Source organism: Cucurbita maxima, unplaced genomic scaffold (assembly GCF_002738345.1).
Source record: "Cucurbita maxima cultivar Rimu unplaced genomic scaffold, Cmax_1.0 Cma_Scf00022, whole genome shotgun sequence".
NCBI classification, from domain to species: domain Eukaryota; kingdom Viridiplantae; phylum Streptophyta; class Magnoliopsida; order Cucurbitales; family Cucurbitaceae; genus Cucurbita; species Cucurbita maxima.
The window spans coordinates 2,536,523-2,564,372 of record NW_019272038.1 but is presented as its reverse complement, the minus strand read 5'-3'; the positions used below and the strand labels follow the sequence as shown (position 1 = coordinate 2,564,372).

The 27,850-nt window shown below is 35.6% G+C and overlaps 5 protein-coding genes across 12 annotated transcripts; 3 read left to right on the top strand and 2 right to left on the bottom strand.

Annotated features, from left to right (window-relative positions):
• Nucleotides 1-3,522: 3,522 nt before the first annotated feature.
• On the bottom strand, nucleotides 3,523-6,521 carry LOC111496089. The gene is made up of 6 exons (XM_023146372.1): nucleotides 6,097-6,521; nucleotides 5,554-5,680; nucleotides 4,364-4,503; nucleotides 4,213-4,275; nucleotides 4,062-4,130; nucleotides 3,523-3,944 (listed from the first exon to the last, which is right to left on the bottom strand). Exons 1-6 carry the CDS (start codon nucleotides 6,295-6,297, stop codon nucleotides 3,873-3,875), a joined length of 672 nt encoding a protein of 223 aa, XP_023002140.1. The 5' UTR covers nucleotides 6,298-6,521; the 3' UTR covers nucleotides 3,523-3,872.
• Nucleotides 6,522-9,755: 3,234 nt separating this feature from the next.
• Nucleotides 9,756-13,025, bottom strand: LOC111496484 (NAC domain-containing protein 41-like). 2 transcript variants are annotated; one of them, XM_023146933.1, is made up of 7 exons: nucleotides 12,924-13,025; nucleotides 12,266-12,343; nucleotides 11,966-12,179; nucleotides 11,468-11,685; nucleotides 11,218-11,394; nucleotides 10,801-11,071; nucleotides 9,756-10,237 (listed from the first exon to the last, which is right to left on the bottom strand). In XM_023146933.1, exons 3-7 carry the CDS (start codon nucleotides 12,123-12,125, stop codon nucleotides 9,978-9,980), a joined length of 1,086 nt encoding a protein of 361 aa, XP_023002701.1. In that variant the 5' UTR covers nucleotides 12,126-12,179; nucleotides 12,266-12,343; nucleotides 12,924-13,025; the 3' UTR covers nucleotides 9,756-9,977. The 2 variants fall into 2 exon arrangements, with proteins under 2 accessions (XP_023002701.1, XP_023002702.1); XM_023146934.1 differs by having other exon boundaries at nucleotides 12,873-13,007.
• A 2,000-nt stretch (nucleotides 13,026-15,025) lies between these two features.
• Nucleotides 15,026-20,255, top strand: LOC111496492 (methyltransferase-like protein 2). Of its 2 annotated transcripts, XM_023146948.1 has the most exons (9): nucleotides 15,026-15,441; nucleotides 15,523-15,751; nucleotides 15,934-16,061; nucleotides 16,383-16,416; nucleotides 17,164-17,239; nucleotides 17,924-18,101; nucleotides 18,187-18,276; nucleotides 19,265-19,364; nucleotides 19,451-20,255. In XM_023146948.1, the coding sequence occupies exons 1-9, from the start codon at nucleotides 15,157-15,159 to the stop codon at nucleotides 19,588-19,590; spliced, it is 1,260 nt and encodes a 419-aa protein (XP_023002716.1). In that variant the 5' UTR covers nucleotides 15,026-15,156; the 3' UTR covers nucleotides 19,591-20,255. The 2 variants fall into 2 exon arrangements, with proteins under 2 accessions (XP_023002716.1, XP_023002717.1); XM_023146949.1 differs by lacking the exon at nucleotides 19,451-20,255 and having other exon boundaries at nucleotides 18,187-18,271.
• Nucleotides 20,256-21,507: 1,252 nt separating this feature from the next.
• Nucleotides 21,508-27,823, top strand: LOC111496086 (protein BRASSINAZOLE-RESISTANT 1-like). Of its 5 annotated transcripts, XM_023146363.1 has the most exons (5): nucleotides 21,508-21,855; nucleotides 22,299-23,047; nucleotides 23,144-23,186; nucleotides 26,475-26,521; nucleotides 27,626-27,823. In XM_023146363.1, the coding sequence occupies exons 1-2, from the start codon at nucleotides 21,616-21,618 to the stop codon at nucleotides 22,989-22,991; spliced, it is 933 nt and encodes a 310-aa protein (XP_023002131.1). In that variant the 5' UTR covers nucleotides 21,508-21,615; the 3' UTR covers nucleotides 22,992-23,047; nucleotides 23,144-23,186; nucleotides 26,475-26,521; nucleotides 27,626-27,823. The 5 variants fall into 5 exon arrangements, with proteins under 5 accessions (XP_023002131.1, XP_023002132.1, XP_023002136.1 ...); XM_023146364.1 differs by lacking the exons at nucleotides 26,475-26,521; nucleotides 27,626-27,823 and adding an exon at nucleotides 23,401-23,809; XM_023146368.1 differs by lacking the exons at nucleotides 26,475-26,521; nucleotides 27,626-27,823 and adding an exon at nucleotides 23,401-23,809 and having other exon boundaries at nucleotides 23,124-23,186.
• On the top strand, nucleotides 25,289-27,823 carry LOC111496087 (peroxisomal membrane protein 11A-like). Of its 2 annotated transcripts, XM_023146370.1 has the most exons (3): nucleotides 25,289-26,336; nucleotides 26,475-26,521; nucleotides 27,626-27,823. In XM_023146370.1, the coding sequence occupies exon 1, from the start codon at nucleotides 25,461-25,463 to the stop codon at nucleotides 26,202-26,204; it is 744 nt and encodes a 247-aa protein (XP_023002138.1). In that variant the 5' UTR covers nucleotides 25,289-25,460; the 3' UTR covers nucleotides 26,205-26,336; nucleotides 26,475-26,521; nucleotides 27,626-27,823. The 2 variants fall into 2 exon arrangements, with proteins under 2 accessions (XP_023002138.1, XP_023002137.1); XM_023146369.1 differs by lacking the exon at nucleotides 27,626-27,823 and having other exon boundaries at nucleotides 26,475-26,693.
• Nucleotides 27,824-27,850: the final 27 nt, after the last annotated feature.

Genomic DNA, 27,850 nt, shown 5'->3' with positions numbered 1-27,850 from the left:
CGATTCATTTACATTGTGAGATCCCATCTCGGTTGGGGAGGAGAACGAATCATATGCATATTCAAATTATCCAAACAGTTCATTCCATTAATATCTGCGAGTGGTGGGGCTTGGGCGGTTACGTATACCCATATGCATATTCAAATTATCCAAACAATTCATTCCATTAAGATCAAACCGTTCTTTCTTTTCTAATTCCGTCATCCGTTAGTTGTCCTAGAAATTGTTGGGAGTAGTTGAATCAATTCTGAAGGTTACTGAACTGATTCTCACGTTCTATATGCTTTCCAGCTACCACTTTTCCACCATTATTTTCCTGAGAAAGTGAAGGGCGAAGAAAAGTTAGTGAGAGTGATGATAAAGTTTTTGAATGTCAGAATTGGAGGATGTGAAATCTGGGAAAAGAAAAGTGATGAGAATCAAGCAAACCAATTAATTCCCCTTAGCTATTTCCCAATAACAATAATGTTTTGGTCTAATTTGTTGAGCTTAATCTGGTGAGAGTAGTTGGTGACATCATTCTACCAAATGAACTTTTAGCCTCCCATTAGGTTGCCTAGATTCCACTTTCTATTCTTCTACATATTTTTTTCCTTTTTTCGACTCGAATCATCCCATTTAATTCAATTCCTACCCATATTGTGAGATTCCACATCAGTTAAAGAGTAGAACGAAACATTCTTTAAAAGGGTGTGAAAATCTCTCCCTTGCATACACGTTGTAAAAACCTTGAGGAAAAGCCCGAAAGGAAAAACTCAAACAAGATAATATGTGCTAGCGGTGGGTTTTGGCTGTTATATAGTTAGCATAAATTTTAAACTTGCATCTCTAATTGACTTACAAAACATTCTTTGTAAAGGTATAAAAATCTCTCCCTCTTGTCTGCATGTTTTAAAAACTTTGAGGGAAAATCGAAAGGAAAATCCAAACAATAAATAGAAAAATGGGTTAAGAAAAAAAAGCATTTATTTACTTTAAATTATTTTCGAGTGTAGTTAACCAAGTCTATGGAGCCGGACGAGGAAGTAGAAGGTTTCCTCGTCTCCTCCGTTCCCATCAACTATTTCAGTTTTCATCCTAAGAAAATTTCTCATATTTTGAAATTTATTTTTTCTTAGAGATTTTTTTAAAATAAATAATTTTAAATATAAAAATTATAAAATAGTATGTATAATAAAGAAGAATATAATTATAATTTTTTAGAGCTATGATTAAAATGTAATTGTTTATTTTAGAACAAAAATATAATATATTTGAAAGAGAGAATATTGGTGTTATTTTATTTTAGAAAAATAGAAAAATATATTTTTGAAAAGGCTGTCAAACCACCCCTAAATTATTATTCAAATCTTTAAATTTCTCTTCTAATTCCATTGACAAAATAGGAGAAAGTGGGCCTTAGCCATTGGGCCCAGTTTCCGTATCTCAAGGAGTCAGGACATGACCCCTTATCCTAATTTCTGAAATTTCTTTATTAATTAAATTTGTATCTCTGACTTTCAGATATTGGTTTTTTATTTTTATTTTTTTAATATTGTTTTATTATAATATAGATGTATTATATTTTTAATAAATTTGAATGCGCACACCAAATTATCCTAATTAGATATACTTTAACTTTAATATTTAATTCATCCATCCCAAAATATTATTAAAGATAACAGAATAAGAATATCTAACCACCAAATATTGTTATAATATATATATATATATATATATATATATATATATTTTTATATAAAAAAGACGAGTTGAGGTTGAACCTATGGTTGGCCTCTTAATGGAAAATGTGTCACGTGTCACAATCGCATTCTTACAACAGTGGGAAAGCAATTGTGTGACACTTGTTCTAACCTAGCGAATAATTTAGCTGTGAGAAATTTGGATGTTGCGGACAATGTCGGTGTATACTTGAGTCTCGAGTCGTGGTTATAGAAAATGTTTAGAAAACGTGAGCGAAAGAATGCAATTGAAAGAGTTGAATAAAGTAACGTTATAAGACTATAAGCAAGTAAAGAAACATCACAACTTAAATAGTATATAATTTAGGATAGGAAGAATTGATGATTAGTCGCATCCTTTTATAGTACATTTTGAGTCATTTTAGTCCTAGTGGGTGTAGTAAGGACTTGTCTAATATGGAAAGCATGTAAAAGCGATTTGGAACAAACATGCAGCCTGAACAACACATCTTGGACATACATGACCGTGATAACCACACATGCTCTTGGTTCAATCTGGTGTGTAGTTTCTTTTCCTTTTCCTTTTCCTTTTCCTATGCAAATTTTGACATTAACTATCGATGTCATTTATGGAAAAGAAAAGAGTTATACTAAAGAAACTTGCACATAGTATTCAATGATAAGCAAGAAGACATGTTTAGACACCGAGAGTTAATTTTAATATGGGTGACTTCTTCATGGGTCATTGTCGAAATTTTGTTGTGGGTAAAGAGACCAAGGTTTTGAGAGTGTCGGTACTCTAATTGGTAAAAGTTTTATGGAGGTATTGTAGCGGCTAAACACGAGACGTGAGAAAGAAAATATGAGAGTTGTTGGACTAGAGATTTTCGAGGACAAAATTTTCTAAAGTGAGAAGATTGAAATGTCCCACATTTTCATATAGTATTAAATTTTCATTTATGGATTGGTTTAGAAAAAGCGAGAAGATTGCGACGCATTCTAATAGGCTTGAATTGAGACCCACACTAGATTGCAACGTGGTGACACGAAAAAAGATGTATACCTAAAAGATTTGATGTGTGTACAAAAATAATATATGTTCGGAGGGTTAGATGTACAAAAGATTTGTATGAAAATGATATACATTCATGAAAAAAGAGAGAGACTAAAAAAAATGTAATGTTTCGGGTCCACTAGAGTTGTGATGGCATAAGTCATGTGAATTTGTAATTAAAATATAGTTAAAAATAAAAATGGTAGCGAGATTTTTCTTTTGTAGGGACAGGATCTCAAATTGGGAATCTTCAACTCCGACCTTGATTTCCCATATGAAGGAGGCAGGAACGAAGATGAAAAATATCCATAGAGTTGAGACGAGGAATGCATCCACGACCTCGCTCCATCTCGTTTCGCTGATCATGTGGCAATTTTAAGTTGAAGTGGACATGTGCACCCTCTCATTTCTCACTTCTATTGTTTATAAATGGAGGGAATTCCCTCCCCATTCTAGGTAAGTCCCCATAAAACCCGGCTAGTAAAGTGAACATCTCTATTCACAAACCCATTTGCTCACCATCATCCCCAATTAACTTTAGTTTGTCATCGCCCCATAAGTTTCAAGTCTCGAACAAAGGTTCCAATTCGTTCAAGTTCCAATAGAACGTTAGTCGTTCCAGATTCTACTAAGGTTCTTCCTCGAAGAACCAGAAAGAGCTACGGTTTTTACACTTGAACTAGAGAGTCCGACGCAAGGGAGATTCGCCGGAATGCTTCATCTCCGGCAACGATTAGCAAAGAGGCATAATGAACAGAAGAAACAATGTAGATAGAACTCATAACATTAAGCTATGAAACAGCAAAATTTGTACATTTTTTGGGCAATCAAACACCCCTAAAGTCAGTCAGCATTACATTAAACAAAAGCTTAGAAGCATGTTTTTTGGTCCCTAATATTTGCAGTTTACACATATCTACACTGCAAGTAACATCGTCACTAAAACAAGATATTACTCTATTAACTACAACAGAATCATACTAACCCGTTCCAATCTCGACCCACAAAACCCATTTCCGATTGATCGATCGATCGACTGATCCATATGTTACAGAGAGAACCTAAACACTTCTCATTCACCTGAATTATCTGTTAGCATGAGAATCAACTCAATGGATTCCCCAGTTCCTCTCCTCTCATTTGCACACTGTTTTCAGTCTCTTTGCAGCCTTCACAAAACCCATTATAACCTGCAACTCATCCAGTTGCTTCGCAACCAAAAAAGAAAGAAATCATCAATAGAGATAGAAGGAAAAATGTTTTCGATCCATGTGAAAATAGGATCGTCTGATAGTGTTTTTAGGAAGTAAGGCATGGTCGAGTACCAGTGACATGAAATGCCTTTGAACTAGATCTACTAATTGCTCTTTCGACGGGTTGGGAAAGGCATCAACCTGCACAAACCCAATGATCGCTATGTAAAGAAAGAGATTTCGTAGTAACGACTATTGAACCGAATCGACCTTCGAAACTTACGAGATTGAAGTGTCGCCAATATCTCCACAATGCAGTCATCTCTAGTTTACTAAGGTCAACCCTCTACATAGGAAGAGATAATACATCAGGGAATTGATTCAAACTACGAGGCTAAACACGTTTTGACGTACAAACCATTGAAGGAATATACCATGGATCGTTGCGGTGCAGAAACCGAGCTCTTCGACTGTGAGTCACAGGAAAAGGATCTGCTTATAGTCTTGTGTGATGACCCACATGATTTGTGAAATTTATGCCTTGATTTGTGGGATTTTTGGGCGTCATCAGATGCTGAGAATAATGAATAGTTGAAAGCATTATCGTGAATGAGTGATAAGGGTCAGAAAAGGATAAAGAACATGAAGAGAACAACAATTCAAGAAAAAATATAAAGTGAGCTCACAAAGGATCCTATGTTGTCATCAATAGCAACCTAATGCCACAACTTCTGGTCGGAGAAGAATTTACAACTTATTTTCGTTTTCGAAACCCTTTTCAAGAATTGGAGTGAAGATACTTGTAAAGGTTAAAGTTCTTATGCTTTAATCGCGGTAGACTCGAAACTAAAACATGGCAAACCCACCGCTAGCAGATATTGTTTGCTTTGACCACCCTTGTAAGGAATGTTTCGTTCCTCTCTCTAACCGATGTGGGATCTCACAATCCACCCCACTTGGGGGCCAGCATCTTTGCTGGCACACCGCACTGTGTCTTGTTTCTGATATCATTTGTAACCTCCCAAATCCATCGCTAGCAAATATCGCCAGCAAATATCGCCAGCCTCACGATTTATAAAACACGTCTACTAGAGAGAGGTTTTCACATCCTTATAAGGAATGTTTCATTCTCTCTAACCGATGTAAGATCTCACAATCCACCCCCCTTGGGTACCCACCCTCCTCGCAAGCACATTGTCCAGTGTCTAGCTCTGATACTATTTGTAACCCCTCAAACCTACCACCAGTAGATATTGTCCGTTTTGGCCAGTTACGTATTACCGTCAACCTGACGTTTTTTAAAATGTGTCTACTAGAGAGAGGTTTCCACACCCTTATAAAGAATGTTTCGTGTTCTCCTCCCCCACCAAAATAAAAACCACAACAACAAAAAGGGATTTGGTGGGTGGCGGCAAAAAATGATCCTCACTTCAAATGATCAAATCATTAACTCCTAACAAGTTAATAAGAGAAAGAAACAAGACATCAATCCAAAAACAGCCAGACATAAGACACAAACAAGCAACAATTATAGGATAAACTCAATTCTAAGACAGCTAACAAAAATAGAAAAGGAAAAATGATTGAGCAAAGACATTGAACCATCAGCAGCTGCAAAACTCACCCATATCCAATCCATTCCATGTCGAGTTCTCGAATTCGAGTTCATCGTCTTCTTCATTGCCCGTTGGAGCCTCGATCACACTAAGCGCATTCCGCTGTAGTTTCACCTCTATACCATTTGTTAAAACCTGCATTTCCCCTCAATTCAAACCCACATTCATGGAAAATTATCAAAACTTACAGTCCTAATAATCGAAACCCCTCATGATTCCATCTAACAAATTAAATCAGCATAAACAAAAGTTAATAAGCAAAGCAATCATGAAAAAGCTATCACAATTACGAGATCCAATGATTAAATGAACATGCAACTAAAGAGAAGAAGATAGAAATTGGAGAATTCGAATCTAGAATTCAATGAGACACGATCTAAACCCCAAATAAAATCAACAAATCAAGATCTGATACACAAAATTGAAATGAAAAAACGCAAGAAATTGGCCAGACATTGATAAGAAAGCATGAAATTAACCCTAAAAAACCACAGAATTTAGAAATTCAATGAGAATCCAAAGAAATTCAATGTTTCTAATAGAATCCATACCAGCCAATGCCAGCCGCCAAGACCGACGGCTTTCTTGACGACGCCATGAAGCCCGACGAGAACCGATTTGGTCCGATTATTTCCGGTAACGACAACCTTAGTATGGCGAGGAAGAACCGAAAGCTCCTCCTCGCTGCTATCCCCACAGCTCTGAAACTGCGAGAAAGCGCCATTGATGGATCTCTGCACAGCTTCAATCATTTCCAAATCTCTGAAACTGAAATGGGGATTCTCAAAAAGGGGAAAAACAGAGAAGAAATTCACATATGAAAATGGAGGAATCGACGTAGAAGAAAGGCCATGCAATGGGGAACAGAACAGTGGGAATTTGAGAGATCAGTGGGAAATTTTTTGGGATTTTTTCGCTGAGAAAAAACACGGCGATAGGAAGTGTTGGCGCTTTGCAAGTGAAAGCAAAGAGCAGAGCGAGAGGAAAAGGACAGATAATGTTTTAGTGGTTGGTGATGCTATGGATCCCGACGACCCGTCACAGACCAATGAGAGAACGACACGTAAGAAAGAGGTATTGATAATCATGCACTTGGTGGGGGAGCCGGTTTGCAGCATGATACTCCCAATACTCCTGGGAGTTGACTTGTTGACCTTTGCTGTAACCCACTACCTTCCACAATTACCAAATTACCCCTACTTCTTTATTTTTTGTTATTTAAAAATAATTACTTGAAAAGACAGTTTTCTTGAATTTTGTGTTTTTTAAATTAAATATTAAAGGATTTTTAAAGAAATTATGTTTTTTTTTTTACCAAAATAAAAAAAATGAAGAAAAAACCATTGAATTAGGTGGAAGCAGGGTGGGCTTTTTCGTAATTTCACGTATATAAACATTAAATTAAAATAATTTTTTTAAAAATAATGAAGCAAAAACCAATTGTTTTTTCCAAATGCGGGCCCCACATCTCTACCTGCCGTCGGTGTTGTCGTATATCTCCGCCACACTCAATAAATACTCCCCAAAATCTCTCTCTCTCTCTCTATATATATATTACGTGGCTAGAATTAAAATTGAATTAATTTTTTTTTAAAATTATAATTCAAATTTTTAAAAAAAATTTATTGGGTATTTTTAAATATTTGGAAGCTAATAGATAAAAAAATTTAATTTTTTATTTTAAAAAAAATAGAATAAATCTAAAATTTACTTTTAAGTTTCAAAAATAAATAAAGAAAAAAAAATCGGGAGTTTATTTATTTATTTTTTCCCACCGTTAATTTCCCGCCAGCAGGGAGGAAGGTGAGCCGTCGGATGGGATTTTCCCGCGCAATAGATCCAACGGTGAGAAGTGAAGGCGGGGAGGGATAAAAGCAGGAATGTTTCACAAAGCATGTGTAATGATTGGGAATATGACTTTTCAAAACGTCGTCGTAAAAGGAAGGCACCACTCCCAAAATATAATTCTAAATTATTTTTTTCAATTATGATAATTTCTTTTTGTCTCATTTTATATCATTTAAAAAATAATTACTTATTTAATTTTCTCGTTTAACTAAATTACGGTATCGTGTTGAAATGTTCATACAAATACTAGAAACCATTTTATAAGTTTAATGTGACACTCGAGTAAAAGAGAGATATATGAATGAACCGAGACCGTATCCTAATAAAAGAGAGATTATAAGAATAAACGATTTAACAAAATGCATATTTTTTACGGTGGCTTTATCATATGAACTCTAATGTCAAGCGTGCTCTGCTTTGAGTAACTTTATGTTGGGTAACGTCCGAGTAAAGACATAACATTTTGAAAATTTTTGTGCTACGTAAGTATCGACCTTGGCCTAAGCTTAACATTCAAGCCAGACTGAATTTTACCTAATTAGTCTGATATCAAACTAGACGAGACCAGTTTTACGTAGTTGGTGTATAGTCGGTTATAAGTTTGGTTAGACGAGCTATAATTTGTTTGACCTTAGTACGACCTTTAAGCTTTAAGGCTCTTACGAGTCTTCGACACATTGACAATTATACCCCTAAAAAAGGAAAATATTTGAAGTGAATAATTTCTTAAGCTATGATTTTGTGTGGGCTTAGAATTTGAATTTTGAAAAAGAAAAAAAAAAAAAAAGTTTGAATGGGCCCACTCCTTCCTTACAAATAAAATGATTGGTTCTAACATTGTCCACCTGTGTCTGACAGATAGATAAATATTTAATTGACCTGCCTACCCTGCCCTGACCTCCCTAACAACTCCTAATTTCCTTTATTATTTAATCATTTCTCTTTTCCCTTTTTCATTTTTTTTTTCAAAAAAAAATTCTTATTATTAATTAGCTCTCCCATTAATATATCACAATTAATTTATTCAAACTTATAATAATTACTAAAATTAATTAAGTATTTTAGTAATAATCATTTTATTCATATAATTTAATTTTTTTATTATACAAAATTTATAAATATATATCATTTAAAATAATTTATTTAGTATTTTTATTTGAAGGTAATTATTAATATTGGTTACAAAATAAATAGAAAAACTTAAAAGGCTAGAAAGAAAATTAAATTAGCTAAGGTTTTTTAATAACTTGAATTAATACCAATAAAATAACTAACAATAATTAAGTAATTAAAAGTAAATAAGGTAATAAAATTGGAATGAAATATAAATATGGTTAATCTATGATACAATTTTCATACAAATTCGAAACGGTAATGGGCTTCTTCAGCAGAATTGGGCCGGCCCAGATGAATGCAATTCAACCAGCCCAGGCCCAAAGTTGACTCGCCTAAAACAACAGTGTCCTCTAATTTGCTGCATAAATTTCACATGGAAATATTATTAAAATTTTCCAAAATATTAAAATCATTGTGCCCGACAAAAATTAGATTGTGACTGGATCAATTAAATAATTAATATTATTTTATAATGATTCTTTTAGGAACAAAATTACTTAAATTTAAAATAAAATAAAAATTTATTTATTTATTTATTTACTATGTGAGAAGCTTATAAAGGTGGAGGCAGTGGTAAAGTCATTTACGTTTATGTCATGAGTTCAAACTTTCCAAAGAAAGGTATCTTAATAATTAAATTAATTTAATATCCGATCGAAAATAATACGAACAGGACATGGGGCATAGAGTGCTGAAAACGAAACAAATGTACTCACAATACCAATAAACAGAATTACACAACTCACCAAAATATTTACGTGGTTCAGAGAGAAGAAGTTCCCCTGTATCCACGGGTGGCAACTAATGACTAATAAACTACCTCACTATCACACTACACAAAGACTCTCACTAATATGTCACTCAACAAATACAACGTGACATTCAAAACTGTCTCACTATCACACTACACAAAGACTCTCACTCACCAATTTGTCATTCAACAAATACAATGTGACACTCAAAACACTATCACACTACACAAAGATTCTCACCAATATGTCACTCAACAAATACAATGTGACACCCAAAACTGTCTCAAAAATCCCAATATATAACTAAACAGACTAAATCAAATCTAAAACCAAATCAAATCTAATTCAAATAACCAAATCAAATCTAAACATAAATCTAATTCAAAAACCAAATTAAATCAATCCAAATAACCAAATCAAATCTAATCCAAATAACCAAATCAAATCAAAACTACAATTTACAACATAAAAAACAACAATAAAATTCACAACAATGGTGGAAAAACAAAAATGAGCAGCACTCTACAATTACACTAACTTAGGTAAGGTATAAATGGAGTAGTTTTCAAAGGGTTTAATCTAAATGTAACTTACTCTAAACTTAACTAAACAGGATGAATTTATGTTAAAAATCACACTATTAACTTAATCTAACTCATTTCTGCTATACGTGGAGATATAGATAATGCAGCAAAGTGTAAGATGATGAAGAACATCTAAAATGAGAAGAAGAAGCAGAAGTACTTTTTCTGAATCTTCTTCATTCTGCTAATGCTCTTCTTCTTCTTCTTCTTCTTCTTCCCTCCATCCATGGCTGCTGCTTCTTTACCTTTTGCCACCTCCTTGTTCTGACAGCTTGATGATGCCTCCCCTTTCAACAGCTCTGGTTCTTTGCACCCTGAACTGGGCACTACCGACTCGGGTTTTGGACTCTCTTTGCCTGGTAAGTGGCTTCCATTGGTATCGAAAAGAGATTCTGGGAATGAGAAGATGTGAAATGGTTGAGTTTGTACTGTTAGTTTCCTGATCGAGCGAAAAAAACAGCAGCAGAAAGTACGAGGAGAACTCGTATGTTTACGTCTAATTATCACCCAACATGTGAAGTTATGGTTGAAAGCATGAGGAGAATTGACATTTTTTTTTGTCTAAATAAATACTCGAGGATTGCTGGGAGAGAGTCTCGCATTCCCTAATTTAGGGAATGATCACGGGTTTATAAGTAAGGAATACATCTCGATTGGTATGAGGTCTTTTGGGGAAGCCTAAAGGAAAGCCATGAGAGCTTATGCTCCAAGTGAACAATATCATACCTGGAGGTTCGTGATAGCAGCTGGTTCGTGATTTCTAGCTGCTATCACTGTTAATTTCTTGAAGTAAATGCTGAAGAACAGCATATTCCACAATGATTAGGTAACTAATTTGCAGAATGTTCTGTTCTGCCTTCAAATTCTAACCAGATTATTCTTGATTCATAACGAGTGCGAAAAATGGAAGGCAAACAACACGAGGACGAGAAAAGTTTTGAATGAATGGACAAACCTGAACCTCCTTGATGCACCACCTCCGTCCTTAGTCTGATGGGTGCAGAGGATCTGATGCAGGCAGCATCTCTTTCTACCGAGTTGAAGTTATTGTCATGGTCTATGTCTCTTAGTAGCGCCATTGGATCAAAACAATCATCTGAAGTAAAGGACACGCGACTAGAATTTTCAGAACTTGATGATGAAGATGCTGGGGTATCTAAATCCAGAATTTCTAAGAAGTCGCCTCTCGAAATATAATCCATATCAGAACGGATCACTTCACGCATCTACAAAACATCAGTAGTCATTAACTGAAAATGAAGACACCACTTGCGACTACATACCGAGCAAAGAAGCAAGGGGGAGAAGAACAAGGGAGTGATCAGTTTCCGATGATGATAACTATTCTGAACCAGTAAAAAAAAGAGGCTACCTCAGGCTGGTTTGTGGATCCATTTTCCATGTTATTTGAACCATCTGGAACAACCAACTGGTGATTTTGGTTGATAGATTCTGAATTGGGAATGGTAGAAAGTTCGATTTTCTGAATCTTTTCAGGGCTTTGAAACTGTTCATCTCCAATAAAGAGTTTGCAGAGTGAGCTAGTTTCCTGCATATTGACCAACCAAACAAGCATGAATAATTGAATGAATGACTCGTCCCAACCAAACAACCAGATGTACCCTTTGCTTGCTGTTTCCGCTCGTGCCTGAATCAGTCGTCCAGTACACGTACATAACCCAGGCTGTTTTATGCTCATGAGGTGCTTGACCTTCATAGTATTCAAAAGTGGCTCTCCATCCAGTGAAGAAAGAGTCTGAATACAGTTTAATATCTCCACCCTGCCGCCTCCAACTTGAGTCGGAATTTCCATCACACTTTCCGTAAAACCAAACACCATCTGTTTCACCAGGACAATTGAAAAGTGATTCAGTTTACATTGAAGCCACAAAAATCAACCAGAAACTCATGGCCATTATATGGTAAGCTTGTTTAAGCCTGGAAAAATATGATGTTTATTCAGCAATATATATTCTTTAGACGATCTTAGATGTATTGCAACTTTAATTATATTGGTTAGGAATCTGAATAACATCATCATATCCAGTTCTTCCGATACTCGAGAAAGATCAGGAAATTCGAAACGTGAATTTTTTAGACAAGGAAGACATCAGAAGTACCTGGTAAATTTTCGGGTTTAAATTGGTGAGGATCTATACCAACAAGAACATTTTCTGGAAGAGGATCTCCATTCGATATCCTTCTTAATACCCGACAAACCTCCTTTTCAGTAACAAATAAATCAAGTGTAGCTGGAGAGGTGCCTGTTGAAGGAGTCATGTCAACCAACGCCAAGGAGAAGATCGAAGTTCAGTCTGGTTTTATCTTTGAAAGCTATAGCCATAAGAAAATCGAGTAAATTTGAAAGAAAATAATCCATTATCGAGCATGAATTGATCAAGGAGAAGAGATTTTCTTACATGAACAAAGAATTCAATGATGATGCCCGAATGATCAAGCCACACTGATCTATAACTCCACACAAACTTGGCACGTCCCTTCATGAACAAACATGATTTAGATCAATGACAATAATAGCAAAGGAGATAAAAGAGACGATCAAAACAGACCATATGAACTACGTAGAATTTCACCTCGCAAATTCAAATCCAAGTACTACGATTATACCGATTCATCAGTGGATAACAAAATTAAGGCAAAACACTTGCAGCTCACGGCTCAATATAACAAAAAATTCAACTAGAAAGAATTATCATCGCATTTCGAAAGAAAAAAACCATAGAAATGAAGAAGTCAACCCCGATAATGTTTGGGTAAACCTGGATAACCAGATCACTCCATCGTTCAAAATCAACAACGAGTTCGCCGACGAATTATCTCATCGGCACAAACATTACGAAATTTCAATCATACAAGTAGAAAGGAAACAAACAAACACACAATTCAACAACAAGAACTAAACCCTTCCCACAACTCCGATCCTGCAACTCTCACCAAGAAACGACGGAAGAAACACAAAATCAGAGAAGCAAGTAAAGATTTCATCACTAAAACAGAGAGAATTACATATAATAAAACGATTATTGACAAAATGAAGGCAGATCAGAGAATTCTAACCTCGAAGATGTTAACGAAAGACCCGGACTGACCGAACTCGACCAGTTTCTTTTGCTTAATCGCTTCTATACTCCACAGAGGGGAGGCGATCAGGGGTATTTATAGGGGGCAAGTGAGTGTGGAATAGAACTCATAAGCGAACCCATGATCACACTAATCCCCTTCGTCGATGTGCGACTCGGTCCGTTGCTGTCGTCAGCTTCCCTTTACATCCCCCATGAAAACATTACAGTTAACTATGGTTTATGCTGAATTATGCTCGTGTTAAAATAAAATAAATTATATTCACGTTTATATTTATTTATAACATTTTTATACTTTTGTGAGATCGAACACTACTCTCACTGAAATGATATTGTCCTCTTTGAGTATAAGTTCTAATGATTTGGTGCTCACAAAAGCCTCATTCTAATGGAAATAGTATTCCAATTGTAAACACAGTTATTTCCTAAATTAACCAATGTTAGACTTACATCCAACAATTTTCAAAACATGTGTTAATTTTACCAATATGTTCGGATAAATTTTTCGAGTCAGTTCACCTATTATGTGATATCTAGGCCTTCTCATAAGTCGGAGTTGCTCGAGATCTGTCAAATATTTAATATTCAGTTAAAATTTCGATTTTCACTTCAACGTCACATCAATAATTAAAAAAAAAAGGAAGAAGTTTAATAGATAAGTTTATACCATATATTTGTGAACATTGTCACTATGGCAGCCAAGTTTGACTTTAAATTAGTAATATATATATATATATATAGTGAATAATTAATTATAAAAATATGATTTTAATTTTAAAAAAGGGAATAATAATTGATTCTATTTATAAAAAATCATTGAAAAAGTAATTTATTTTCACTACTTAATATTTCAATATAATAATTTACAAATATTGATGATAAGGCAAAATAATTATTCATTTTCATTGAAGTTTAAATATTTTTGTTTTAAAATTATAAAATATATTAAAGTAATCCAATATTTAAACATTTACCAAATCGCTAATTAAATATTTATTGGGAATTCTTTACAATTTTTATTTTATTTTTTGAGTTTACTTAATTTCACTAATTAATAACTGTGTTTACTTATAAGAAAAAGTCTTTACTTTGACCATTTTCTTATTAAAGGATACACGTGGCGGCATATTATTGGCTGATAATGGAAGAAAAGCAAAACAAGTGGGATAACCAAGAGATTCCTTTTTGTTACTTGGAATATACACGACTTTACTTATAAATAAATAAATAAATATTAATAAAAGGAAAAGGTGGAGAGTGAAATATTGGATAATGTCGGCGCGTGAATACACGCTCATTATAAACTAAATATTTTCTGTCTCCTCAAAATAAATAAATAAAAATTACTAAAAGGAAAAATATGGAGGGTGAAGTATTGGGTAATGTCGGCGCGTGAATACACGCGCCCTATAAACTAAATATTTTCCGTCTCTCAAAATAAATAAATTAATTAATTAATAAAAGGAAAATATGAAGAGTGACATATTGGGTGATGTCGGCGCGTGAATACACGCGCAATTGAAACTTAAAATATTTTCTGTCTCTTCAAAATAAATAAATTAATTAATTAATAAAAGGAAAATATGGAGCATCCGAAAATTAAAAGGCCATGCGTAGCGACGAAGTTTGTGTATGCCGACGTGTAATTGGGAAATGTCGACACGTGCATCAACGCGCATTATAAACCAAATATTTTCTCACTATTATAAACCGAAAACCGACTGTGTCCGTTCTTTTTCAAAATAAATAAATAAATAAATAAATAATCAATTTTTTAGGCTATCCTGGAATGTGATATTAATAGTTTCCTATACACCAACAATAAATTAATTAGCATTTTTTTTTAATTTTTAGAAATTTAAATGTATTTTTGAAAAAATAAAAAAGTTTATTTTTTTAATTTTTTTTTATGAATCTAGTATTTTTTTTTTAATTCACGAATATTCTTGAAATAAAATAGGACAGCTACAAAATTAAAATGTTTTTTTTTTAATTAGTATTTTTTAAAAAAGTAATTACAATTAAAATGACGTGTCGTCGAAAAGGTCGGCGCTATCTTGAACTTTTTTAAAAAATAATTCCAGAACCTTCTTCTCCGTTCCGTACGAGCAGTCGGTTTATTGTTCGACCGGTTCGGTTCGCCGTCGGGTTCCGACGGTGCGCTCGGAGAGCGGCAGCGACTGTGAGCAGTGACAGTGGGACCTGTGAAAATGGAGGATCGCTTAGCGAGAGATGAACTCTCTGTATTTTTGGAGTCTGGAATTTATCGCTTCCAGAATTCCAATTTCATTTTCGTTGATCCAGTTCGTGTTCTGAATCTTTCGTACTCACGGTTTAGGGTTTCTCCTTCTGGTTATTACCGACGATTCTTCGATCATGTGAAGAAGGGTTTGGATAACAGGGATTGTTTATTGAATGCGAGGAAGCGAAAGAGGAAGGAAAAGAAATCCCGCTGCTTAAACGAGAAAGAACTTGCTGCCGATCAACGTCACCAGGTTTCTTTGTTTGTAATTTGATGTTGCATTGTTTCTGTATGTCTGCAATGGTAAATATTTTACTATGTTCATGTGCTGCAGGTGACGAAGCCTTTGTTGCTCAAGGCACACGGGTCGTTATTGCAAGCTACCGATCTGTTGAGCGTAATGGGCAGTTTAAACCGTGAGATTGATTCTTCAGCAGGAAGCAGATGGGTAGAATTGCCGAATGATCATCAATCATTGATCGAACACGGAGGGGTTTGGCAGGCGCCTTTATATGAAATAACTCTCAAACTCCCTGAATCCAGTCCATCCATTGAAGTTGCAGGTTGTAATTCATCAAATTCCAGAAGGGATATTATATTTATCTGATTCATGCTGTTACATTTTCATTATAGTCGAATTACACTTTGGATTAGAACAGAATTTCATTTCTTCTACCTCCAAGCAAATCCATGCTGGTAAAAATTCATAGCGCCTGAATTTCTTGTTGTTCTTCATCTGCTTCAGGATCCTCTTTCAAGAACAGAGTAGTTCCCTTGTTTAATAACCTGGTTGTCAATGAGACCTTGAATGAGGTTGAAGCTGAATTTCTTGATCATCAATATATATTGCCTCGCGAAAGTTGCTTCTACATGGTATGGTGGCTACTTCGGCTAACATATTTCTGTTTTTGATTCCTGGGTACATTTATTAATGAAGAAAAAAGTTCAAGGATTTTCATTTTTATATTGGCTTCATTGAGAAGTGTTATTTGTTATCCAAACAATGTTAATTATTGCTGGTCTTTTGTTTTTTTTTTTTCTTTAATTTTGCAAGTTGATCTGACCCTCTCTTCCAAGCAGACTTATCGTTGTTTTTCATGAAGAACCTCTTGAGATGCCTTCATTTCCAATATTTTTAGATTTAGTTCTAAGTTTGTCTTACATGAAATTATTTCTCTTGTTTCCATGTACAAGTCTGATTTGAGGATGGTTCACAATCTTATTCCTGGTAAGGGCAGCGTGTTTTCATGTTTTAGACGTCTAGTTTTATGTCTATTTTCCGATTGATTGTGAATTTCAATTATGTAATATCTAATAGTAATGATCGTTGAGGCCTATTTGAACTTGATTTTGTTTAGTTTCTGCTTTTGAAATCAAGGCAGCTTGTTTTCTTACCATTTCTTTACTATTGTTTTCATATTTTCTTACATAAATATTTGAATTCTTAGTCAAATTTCAAAAACAAAAACAAGTTCTTAATAAGTATTTTTTTTTTTTTTTTAGTTTTCAAAACTTAGACTTGGTTTTTTAAAACGTTAGTAGAATGTAGATAACAAAACAAAACTTATAGGTGAAAGTAGTGTTTATGAGATCAATTTCCACAAACTAAATGGTTATCAAATGGGGTCTTGGCCCGATTTATTTACTTTGTGAACAGTAAATTCTGTTGATCCTTACTTAACTCACCATCTTACCGAATATCGTCCTCAACATTACCTCACGTTCTTAATTCTTTCTTTTTAAACATGTGTTCTTTGTCATTTAAATTCTCTGCTCATTTTATTAGAATGCTATTGCTCTCTCCCAGTTTTTCCATTGTATGTCATCGTTTTCCCATTTTAGTTTTAGGATTTATGTAGAGAAATTGCTTGTGAGGCTTCATATGGGTTTAGGAAGAATATATGCATACACTCAGGGAATGTTTGTTTTGTCTTGTCATTGGAAATGTCTGATTGTATGTTTGGTTGCTATTCAGCTACAGCTAGCTCTGGCTTCAGTCTTATTGTGATCGACCCACCGTGGGAAAATGGAAGTGCTCAACAAAAATCAAAGTATGCTATAGCTTATTCATTTCCATATCATTTTAAATCACCAATTGTTTTTCAGACGACTTTAGACTTCCTATGCATTTAGAGTTTAAAGTGTAAACGCATCGATACTCTTGGTGATCTAATCACATTCGGGATAGCTTCAGATGTACCTCTGTATAAGAATGCTACCTGTATGGAGTTTCGGAGGTTGTTTGCTTAATCGGTGCACCATGGATTATTAGTAGTAGTAAATTAAGAAGCAAATTTTATGAATATAGGAAAAAGAACACGAGAAATTAGTCAATAACAAACCTAGACGGAGTCGATCAATTATCTAGAATTGTAGAGATTTAATTAATCCATGTCAAATTTAAACCTATTAATAGTAGATCGTTGATCATCAAATCCTTATTGTCGACAAATTACTGTCAATAGTTGTCATATTATCTCGAGAACTTACTATATTATCCTTGAAAAAGTGATTTTTTATTCTTATGCAATTTTCAGTAGTATATTCATTTCGTCCTGATGTCGAAATCTGTTGCTATCGAGCATTGTTGAAGTTTATGATCTCGTAGTTAATATGTGACTAGAACTATTGGGATATTGTCAATAGTTCTGGAGTATCCTCCTGGTTTTGCTGTTCCTTCTTGCACTATCATTCAGTATGATCTCCACTTAATGCATTCCCATTTAATCACCAAGGTATCCAACATTGCCAAACCGTTATTTCTTAGCTCTGCCTATTAAGAAACTGTCTCATAGCAAAGGAGCACTGGTCGCCTTGTGGGTGACGAACAGAGAAAAGTTTCATCGTTTTATCGAGTTGGAATTGTTTCCTTCATGGGGAGTCACACACATTTCCACTTTTTACTGGTTAAAGGTCTGTGTTTTCCTCTTCTTTGCTTCTCTTTCCTTCCGCATCTCTCCCCAAGTTGTTTTAACCTTCAGGTACCTGCAAATTACAGGTCAAAGCGGATGCTTCGTTGATAAGTGATCTAGATCTCTTCCATCACAGGCCGTATGAATGTCTTCTCTTGGGCTATTGTCACGGTGAGGTATCAAGACTGATTAAAATTGTATTGATTAAGGAAATAACTTACCTACCTTACTTATGGGAAAAATTTGCATGTTGTGCCCATCATGAGATGAATAACATAAATTCAGATAATCTGTATATTTTGTTGAATTATAAATGGATTTAGTCTCTGAATTTAACTTTTTTTAGTTTGGATTGTGCTTCGGTGTCATTAACAAATGCTTATGTAAATTAAATACCAGTTAGTTTGTCTAATTGTTTGCAAATTTTACCTTGTCATGTGTCACGGTCATATTTGTCCAAGGCGTGGTGTCGATGGCCGCATGCCCGTTACATGCCAAAACCCTTGCCTTGTATCACTTTATCGTTTTCCTTTGCTGCTTTCATGATGTATAATTTCCTTCTTGCTTTTTCTAAGTATATGACGTTTCGGTAGAATCATGTCTACGCTTGGTAAACATGAAATGCCCTAGAATGTACTATAGGAGGGTGTGCCTAGTTGTGAACTCCTCCCCTGATTTTGTATGACCGTTTAGCGAAATCATGTCTAGGCCTGCCAGACCCGAATCGCCTCAAGTGTACTATAGGGGGATGCGACTAGTTGTCAAATTCTCCCGAAAAGTTATATGTTATTTAAGCAGTTGTTGTTGCATTTTGTTTGTATGTCGGATAACGTCGATTTCAATCTCTCTCAACCTTGCTTTCAAAATCTCTCTACCCCACTTTCTATAGCCGTTGTTGTTGCCTTTTGCTTGAGTGCTGCACAATCGCCCAATCCGCTGCCAAGAAAAGGGCGATTGTGATAACATGCTAGGATATTGATATTGTTTACACAAACTATATCCATAATTTGATTCAAACTTAAATTACAATACAAGTAAAAAATTTGATATATGGTCACTTCTATGCAGGATTTTCCAGTGATGCTAATGGCAATTAGTTCGAACTGTTCCATTTTATTAAATTTTTTTACTTAATGTTGATTTCCTTAAAATGTTTGAGTTAAGGATGACATTGAAGACCTGAAAATTTTGGAGCAAACCGTACCCAAAGATCAAGTCATCATTAGCATTCCTGGTGATTACTCGAGGAAGCCACCAATTGGAGGTATCACTATGAACAATGCTTCTCTTTTAACTCACATGGAATGAAATTTTGCCTTCATCTGTTCTACCATTCTGGTTTCCATCCAGAGCTTCTGCAGGAGTACGTACCAGGGCCAACGCTGGGTCGCTGCATCGAACTGTTTGCTCGAGAGATGACTCCCGGATGGCTTTCTTGGGGGAACGAGCCCCTTCACTTCCAGGAATCGCAACACTTCACAAGGACATAGCCATGGACATGCTATGCAATCCCTGTAAGCCCTGCAACCTTCCCCCCCTTCTGCTGCAATTTTTTGGTAGGCACAGAGAATTCAAAACCTCACAGAACTGAATTTGTTAGTGGTTCATGCATCTGTCTTCATGAAGGGGATAGAGCGCTTGGGATCATGGTTGGTGGGGCTTGTTGCGTGAAATTAAGTAATGTGTCATTTTCCAAAGCCATGTTTAGAAAGGACTAGGACCAATATTTGGCTGCGCATTAGTGTGTTAGGTATTTTTTTTCTTTCTTTTTAATGTTTGTAGGTCGAGATAGCTGAGATAGCTAGAAGAGAGTTGTTAGACGAACTTCTGTAATGTTGACGACAACTACCATACCTATAGATTCAGTAGAGCGTGAGTACACTTAACAGTGTCTCACGAACACTATGTGGGTATGATTAGAATGTCTCTACATAGAGTCGTGAACTTGTCAAAGCAGAGCAGGAAATCACATAGAGTCGGCCGATACAAGGGTCGCTCCCTCTGGTCGCTTTCGCGTTATGAAACTATTAGGGGTAGATCGACTAACCTATTAATTATCTGTAGATCAACCCGAGTTGCGATGCTAGTTACTCCTAATTTCCTCATATATGTTATCTTTTATTTAATCAATTGGGCATTTCTTTTGGAAAAAGTATAATTATAATAAACGCAGCAAATGTTAATTATATTCATTGACTTAAATATAACATTCGGTTAGATAAGATTTTGAGACAGGTTCATGAGATTGGAAGGATGTCATGTGATTGTGGGCCCACCCGGTCGGAATTATTTGCTCATAAAATCGTTTACATTAAACAATGCATATATAGAATTATAAAATATTATTTCCATTCTTCTATTAGGTTTGATTAGGTCGAGTTTATATATTATTTAAATTTAATATAATTGTTCGGGTTCGTAAGTTGGATTAAGTCGACTTCGGTTATTGTTTTAAATTTAATATGATTTAATCCAACTATAAATTTTATTGATTGAATTAGTTCGGAATTTAAGTTAATTATTTAAAATTTTAAAATTTTAAAATTTTATTTTCAATAGTAAAATGTTAATAAAATATTTATTTATTTTTAAATATTTAGTTAGAATTTATCCCTCAATTTCTATAGAAAAATTAAATTTTAGATAGCTAAAAATTATTTTAAAAAATTATTCAATAATACATAATAAAACAGTAATTATGAACTTGAATAAAAATAAATAAATAAATAAATGTATATATATATAGATATATAATATAAAATTGTAGTTTAAGTGAATAAATTTTGATTAATTCGATTTAATTTTGCCTAGGTTTAACGTAACTCATCAAATCAGCTTAATTTATAAAATTTTCATTTATTTGAATCTAACCAAAATAAGTTCATAACCCAATCCATACTCGGGTTGGGTTGGTCGAGTTTTTCTTTTATTCATTAAAAATCTTTTAAACACTCTTAATTTCAATCGACCTATATTGAATTTAAGAATTTTCGACAAATCTTATATTTGTTCAAATAAACCCGACTCAACAGATACATAATATATATTTTAAACCCAAGGTTCACAAGTAATAAATTCGAACTTCTATTATTATTTTTTTATGCTGTCCGTCAATTATTACTAAACTAGTCTCTATTAAAATTTTATTTATTGATAAAAATAAAAATAAAAATAAAATTTGTATAACTCGGTTATTTTTCAAAAGTATAAAATGTAAAATAAATATTTTGAAAAAATACGGATAAAAATGAAACTAAAATAAAATTGAAATTAAAAAGAACTCATCACGCGCGTGTTAGTGCTGATCTTACGTGCACTCTTAATGACCGTCCAATCCGGAGGCCCCACTGTTTCAATCATGCGGGTCCCAAAGTCAAAGGACAAGATAGTCAAACCGTCGTCGTCGTCTTCTTCTTCTTCTTTGATCTTCTTTCCCCGCTGTAAAATTCTCCATTTCTTCCGGGTACTTCAGTACCCCCACCCCTCACGCAATCTTCGCTTCAGATCGCCGGGAAATGACCTCCGACGGGGCTACTTCTGCCTCCACTTGCCGCCGGAAGCCGTCATGGAGGGAGCGGGAGAATAATCGAACCAGAGAGCGGCGGAGGAGAGCTATCGCGGCCAAGATTTATGCCGGCCTTAGGGCTCAGGGAAACTTCAACTTGCCTAAACATTGTGACAATAACGAGGTCCTTAAAGCTCTCTGTGCTGATGCTGGTTGGACTGTCGAAGATGATGGAACCACTTATCGGAAGGTCAGTTCTCGCTTCCGCTTTCGATCTCTTTTATTGATTTCCCTTCTTCTTTCTTAATTTGTAGTGCTCGATCGGTGATTGGAATGCTGGATTTGAAATGCTCTAGTAGATCTGAATCGCCGATTTATGTAACGGTTCGTGTTTCTCTTGATTTTGAATTGATCTGTCCTGGAATCTACATTGGGATCGATCTGAACTCGATTAGTTCGTTTCAATTACTTCGCCATGGCATTTCATTCTTGTAATTGACTTGATTTTACGAAGAAGTAGGTTGTTTAGTTGAAAATCTACGGATTAGTTTGAACGGAGGAGCTTTTGTGGATCGATCTTAATCTGTTGTGAAATGAAATGATAGGAGCTTTTACGGATTAGTTTAATCTGTTGGATTCTGGTTTGATTGTGAAATGAAATGATAAATGGTTATGTGCTTGTTCTTATCTCAGGGATGCAAGCCACCTCCAATGAGCATCGTTGGTACTTCCACTAGAATCACGCCCTACTCTTCCCAAAATCCAAGCCCATTGTCTTCTTCATTCCCTAGCCCTATGGCATCCTACCAAGTCAGCCCCTCCTCCTCCTCCTTTCCGAGCCCGTCCCATCTGGACGCCGACAATCCATCGAACCTCATTCCGTATCTTCGCCAAGCAATTCCCAGATCACTTCCTCCTCTTAGAATCTCAAACAGTGCTCCTGTGACCCCTCCCCTTTCATCCCCAGCCTCAAGAACTCCACAGCCATTCCTCAATTGGGAGGTCACTGCTAAGGAATCCTTCTCCTCCTTGAACTACCCTTTCTTTGCAGTATCTGCCCCTGCTAGCCCAACTCGCCCTCAGCTGCATACTCCCACCACGATCCACGAATGTGATGAGTCTGAATCATCCACCAACGCTTCCAATCAATGGGCATTTCTCCATGCCTATCCCCAATCCACATTGACAATGCCAACGTCTCCCACATTCAACCTTGTGAAGCCTGCTGACCAGCATGATCTGCAGGGAGGCTTCATCAAGGAAAATGGAAGAGGAAGTGAATTCGAGTTCTTGGGCCGTAAGGTTAAGCCTTGGGAAGGGGAGAAGATCCATGAAGTCGGATTGGAGGATTTGGAACTCACACTTGGTAGTAGCAGTAAGGCTTGAAGCTAAGAATAGAGCCAATCTAAAGAAGAAACGATCTACGAAAACATAACAATATAGTAAGCAAACCCCTCTTTTGATTGATTCATTGTCTATCTGGGATTGTCATAGCTGATTCCATTCATATAATTTAAGTTAAAATATTTACTTTATAGAGCTTCATCTATGACGGAGGGAGCTTCATTCACTTCATTTCAGGTAATGATTTTCCTAGTTTGTTGCTATTACATTACAAGACATGATTTTAAGTCAGCAATTACTATGTAGATATATGTATCATGTAATCAAGAGGTTGTTGTCTTGTTGATATGAACACATCACTCTGTTTCTCCTCATCCGAACTGTTTCAATTCAATTCAATTCAACCATTTTACTTTCATTCTTCCACTGAATGGAACTGAAACTGGATTAGGATTGTGGTGGGGTGGGGGCCATGAGAGCAGGTTGGCTATGTTTATGGCAGAGCCCGACAAGCTTCATGTTCAACCACACGCCTTGAATGAATTCATTTGAAAATGTAATAAAAGACAAGAAAGTTTTGTCTTTCCAGAGATTTCCACACCAAGGAATGTTTTGTTTCTCTCTCCAATCGATAGTAGGCCTATCTAGCCGAGAAAAACACTAATTAGGTCACTCGATCCAGAGATCAAAGGATTGTATTTCTCATGTAGGTCTATCTAGTTTAGTTGATAGAACGCAAGACTCTTAACCTTGTGGTCGTGGGTTTGAGCCCCATTGTAGGCCTAGCCCTAGAGTGTAAGGCTCATTGTTGTTGTGGGTTTCAGCCCATTCATTTTTTTATACATTAATTAGGTCACTCGATAAAGTAGTTTTTATTATGTTGGCCCGTCTACTCGATAAAGTAGAGCAAGACTCTTAACCTCGTGGTTATGTGTTCGAGCTCCTTCGTGGGTGAGTTTAATTTTATTGAAAAAAAATCACTAATTAGGTCACTCGATCGAGAGATCAAAGGATTGTTTTCTTATGTAGGCCAGTCTAGCTTAATTGGTAGAGCACATGGGTTTGAGCCTCACCATGGGAAAAATTATTTTTATTTTTTAATTGTTGTAAGCTTTAAATCTTTTATGAGAGAAGAAGCACTAATTAGGTCACTCAATTAAGAGATCAAAGAATTGTTTTTTTTATATGGCTCGTCTAGCTCAGTTGGTAGGGCGCAAGGCTCTTAACCTTGTGGACGGTGGGTGAATGCTCAAATTCTTTTGACTGGGTTTGTTTTTTTTATATGGCCCGTCTAGCTCAGTTGGTAGGGCGCAAGACTCTTAACCTTGTGGACGGTCGGTGAATGCTCAAATTCTTTTGACTGGGTGAAGAACCATTAATTAGGTTGATTGTGTTTTTTATGTGGTTCGTCTAGCTTAGTTGTTAGAGCGCAAGAAGCACTAATTAGGTCACTCGATTAAGAGATCAAAGGGTTGTATTTTTATATGGCTTGTCTAGGTCAGTTGGTAGAGCTCAAAGCTCTTAACTTTGTGGTCGTGGGTTTGAGCCCCATGGTGTGCAAATGCTCAAATATTTTTGACAGGTGAAGAAGTGTATTAATTAGGTTGATTGTGTTTTTTATGGCGACCTCCTGTTTAGCTCGTTTGGTAGAGAGAATGTTTAATTCTTTTATTAAATTAAATATGCCCATTTAGCTCAGTTGGGAGAGCTTAAAGCTCTTAATCTAGTTGTTTCTTTTTCGTTCTATTTTGAATATAACAATTATTGAATTCTCTAACTTTAGTACCGTGATTGGTTAGTATTGAGTTGACTTTTTGATCGAATATTTCACTTTTAACTTTAGTACCATGATTGGTGTAGTATTGAGTTGACTTTTTGATCAAATATTTCATAGCTATCCCATAACGTAGACTCTCGATCCCCATATGCTTTTATTGATAGAGCCTAGAAGTGCATGCTCTCCCTGTAACCTCAGTTGATGTTCTTTTTTTTTAAAAAAATATATTACTTCAACCATAAGCTGAATAGAAAAAAAGTATATTTTTTAAAAAATTTAAGGGTATTAATAAAAAATTTTAAAATTCAAATGTATTTTTAAAACCCTATTAAAAATTTAAAAGTATTTTTAAAATACCATTAAAAGTTTGTATTTTTGAACCAAATATTAATAGTTTTAGTCTAAAACTAATGGTATTTTTTTAGAATTTATTTTGAAAGTTTGTAATTTTAAAAGTTTTGAATTATTTTTTTAAAGATAAAAATATAAAATTTTAAGATATTTTTATTAATTTAGTGAAATTAAAATACAAAAAATAAAAGAAAAACACAAATTTAAACCACTCTCCTATCGACTTCACATATGGGGAATCTCATGGCACGCATAACTAGTCAATGTAAGAGATTACAAAACGCCGTCGTATTGGTTCTCTTCCGATACTCTCATCCAACAACTCTCCGGTCAAATTGGGAGAGATTTCTCCTGCCTCCATTCTCTCCGCCCCTAGCACGGCCATGGCATCCAAATCTCCCCCGTCGTCAGCCGAGAAGCATAGAGATTTCTTCAATCATCTCGAAGCTTACCTCGCAAAGAGAGACGGCGTTGACAAGCTCTTGAAAATCTCCAGGTACGCCACCAAGATCATCCTCTCCTCTTCCGCCCTTCCCGAATCCCTTCCTCTCACGCAACGTCTCAAGAGCTTCGAGTCCAACGTCGGCGTCAGCCGTAAAGCCTTCCGCCTTGGGAAGTTCGTGCAGGACCTCAACGCTTTGAGAAACTCGCATTTTGAATCGAGCCAAGAACTTGTGCTCGCGATCGTCGCGTATGGCGGCGAGGGGATTTATTACTTCATCGAACAGTTTATTTGGTTGGTTAAAGCTGGTTTGATTGATAAACGATACTCTAGTCGTCTGCAGAAGATCAGTGGGTGGGCGGAATTTATTGGTTATATTGGGAGTATTTCGTTGAAATTTAGGGATTTCAATCAGATTGTTGAAGACGAGGCGTGTTTGAAAGCGAGTATGGATATTGCGGTGTCTAAGGGAGATGGAAATCGGGAAGAGGAAGAGAAGATGAAGAAGTTGCAGGCGAAAAAATTGATGAAGAAACTTTCAATCGTTCAAGACTTTGCCGATGGATTCATGGCGTTGGCTGACATTCGTGATGGGAATGGCCGGCTTTCAGGGCCACTTTTTCTATCTTGTGCTGGGCTTCTCTCGGCTTTGATTAGCACCCATAAGAACTGGATATCATGCTGAGATAGGTTTCAATTTTACTAGGCTAAATTTTCTGTTTATTTGGGATTCTTTCACAGATCATTTGAAACTAATCATACAATAAAGCATAGTTTACAGGGAATTTGATCCCAAAAGATCTGAGAGCTTGAAACTGTAAGATTTCAGTTTAATCTCTACATGGGTTCTATAGCCATTACCATTAAAATCCTTCAGTTTATCTTGTTGGTAGCTGCCATTTTTATCCAGGGGAAGCTCTCTGATGTGATTATACATATGTTGTTTCCTGTGCAGAAGTATGAAGATCCATGGCACCTACCAGAGTGTTCATGTTCGGATTGGTTAGTTTCCTTGAATCAAACTCTCCTAGTTAGATGATGGATTCAATAGCATATACGCATGAAATAATTGGAGTTCTGTTGGTTGTTTGAGTAATTTCTTAGAGAACAACCTATTTACACTGGATAAAATTGCACATTTTTTGAAAAGTTGAATGAATTTGAATTGTTTGAAGGAGTTATTGCTGTTTCTATTATGAGCCTAATAGACAAGTTTCATTCTCTTTTAATGAATTTCAAGTTTGAGTTTGATTTGTTTAGGTTCAAATCAATGTTTGATATGTTATGAAGTTTATAATCCAACCCAATTCATATGATATGATCAATATGCAATAGCAATTCTAATCTCTGCCTCAGATATATGACTAACATCTGCTTCATCATTCCTGGTTTGATCAACCTCGGGTAGTTTTCTACTTCATCTGTAACGATCCAAATCTACCGCTAGCAGATATTGTTTCTTTGGGTTTTTCCTTTCGGGCTTCCCCTTAAGGTTTTTAAAATGCGTCTGCTGGGGAGAGGTTAGGATGTTTCGTTTGCTTCTCAATCGATATGGGATCTCACAATCCACCTCTCTTTAGGGCCCAGCTTCCTCACTGACACTCGTTCCCTTCTCCAATCAATGTCTAGGACCCCTCAATCCACTCCCTTCGAGGCCCAGCATCCTTGTTGGCACATTGTCTCGTGTCCATTCCCCTTGGGGGCTCAGCCTCCTTGCTAGCACATCATCCGGTGTCTAGCTCTGATATCATTTGTAATGGCCTAAGCCAACCGCTAGCAGATATTGTTCTCGACTTTTCCTTTCAGACTTTCCCTCACGATTTTTAAAATGCGTCTGCTAGGTAGAGGTTTTCACACCCTATAAAGAATGATTCGTTCTCCTTCCAACCGGTTGTGGGATCTCACATTATCATTCCTAGTTTCATCAACATTCGGTAGTTTTCTGCTTCATCATTCATGGTTTCATCAACATTTTGGTAGTTTTCTGCTTCTTCATTCTTGGTTCTTTCATTTTACATTCCATGATCTTTCCCCTTTTCAATTTTATTGAAAAATTTGCTGAATTTTGAGCACTGAATGGGAGTTGTCGGGATTCTCATGTCTCAGTTTCTGTTCATTTCATCTTCTTCCATGGGATATTCTGCTGAATTTCTGAGCTCTCCACTCGATTTGATTACTGTAACAAGCTGCTGCAACCTACTAGAAAAACACCAAGTAGATCTTTGCGATTGATGGATTGTGATTTTAAGTTGCAATATTTTGTCGACCTTTCATAAGAATTTCAATCTTACTCTTAAGGTCGAAGATTGTTTTGTTAGATCTTTTATTTAA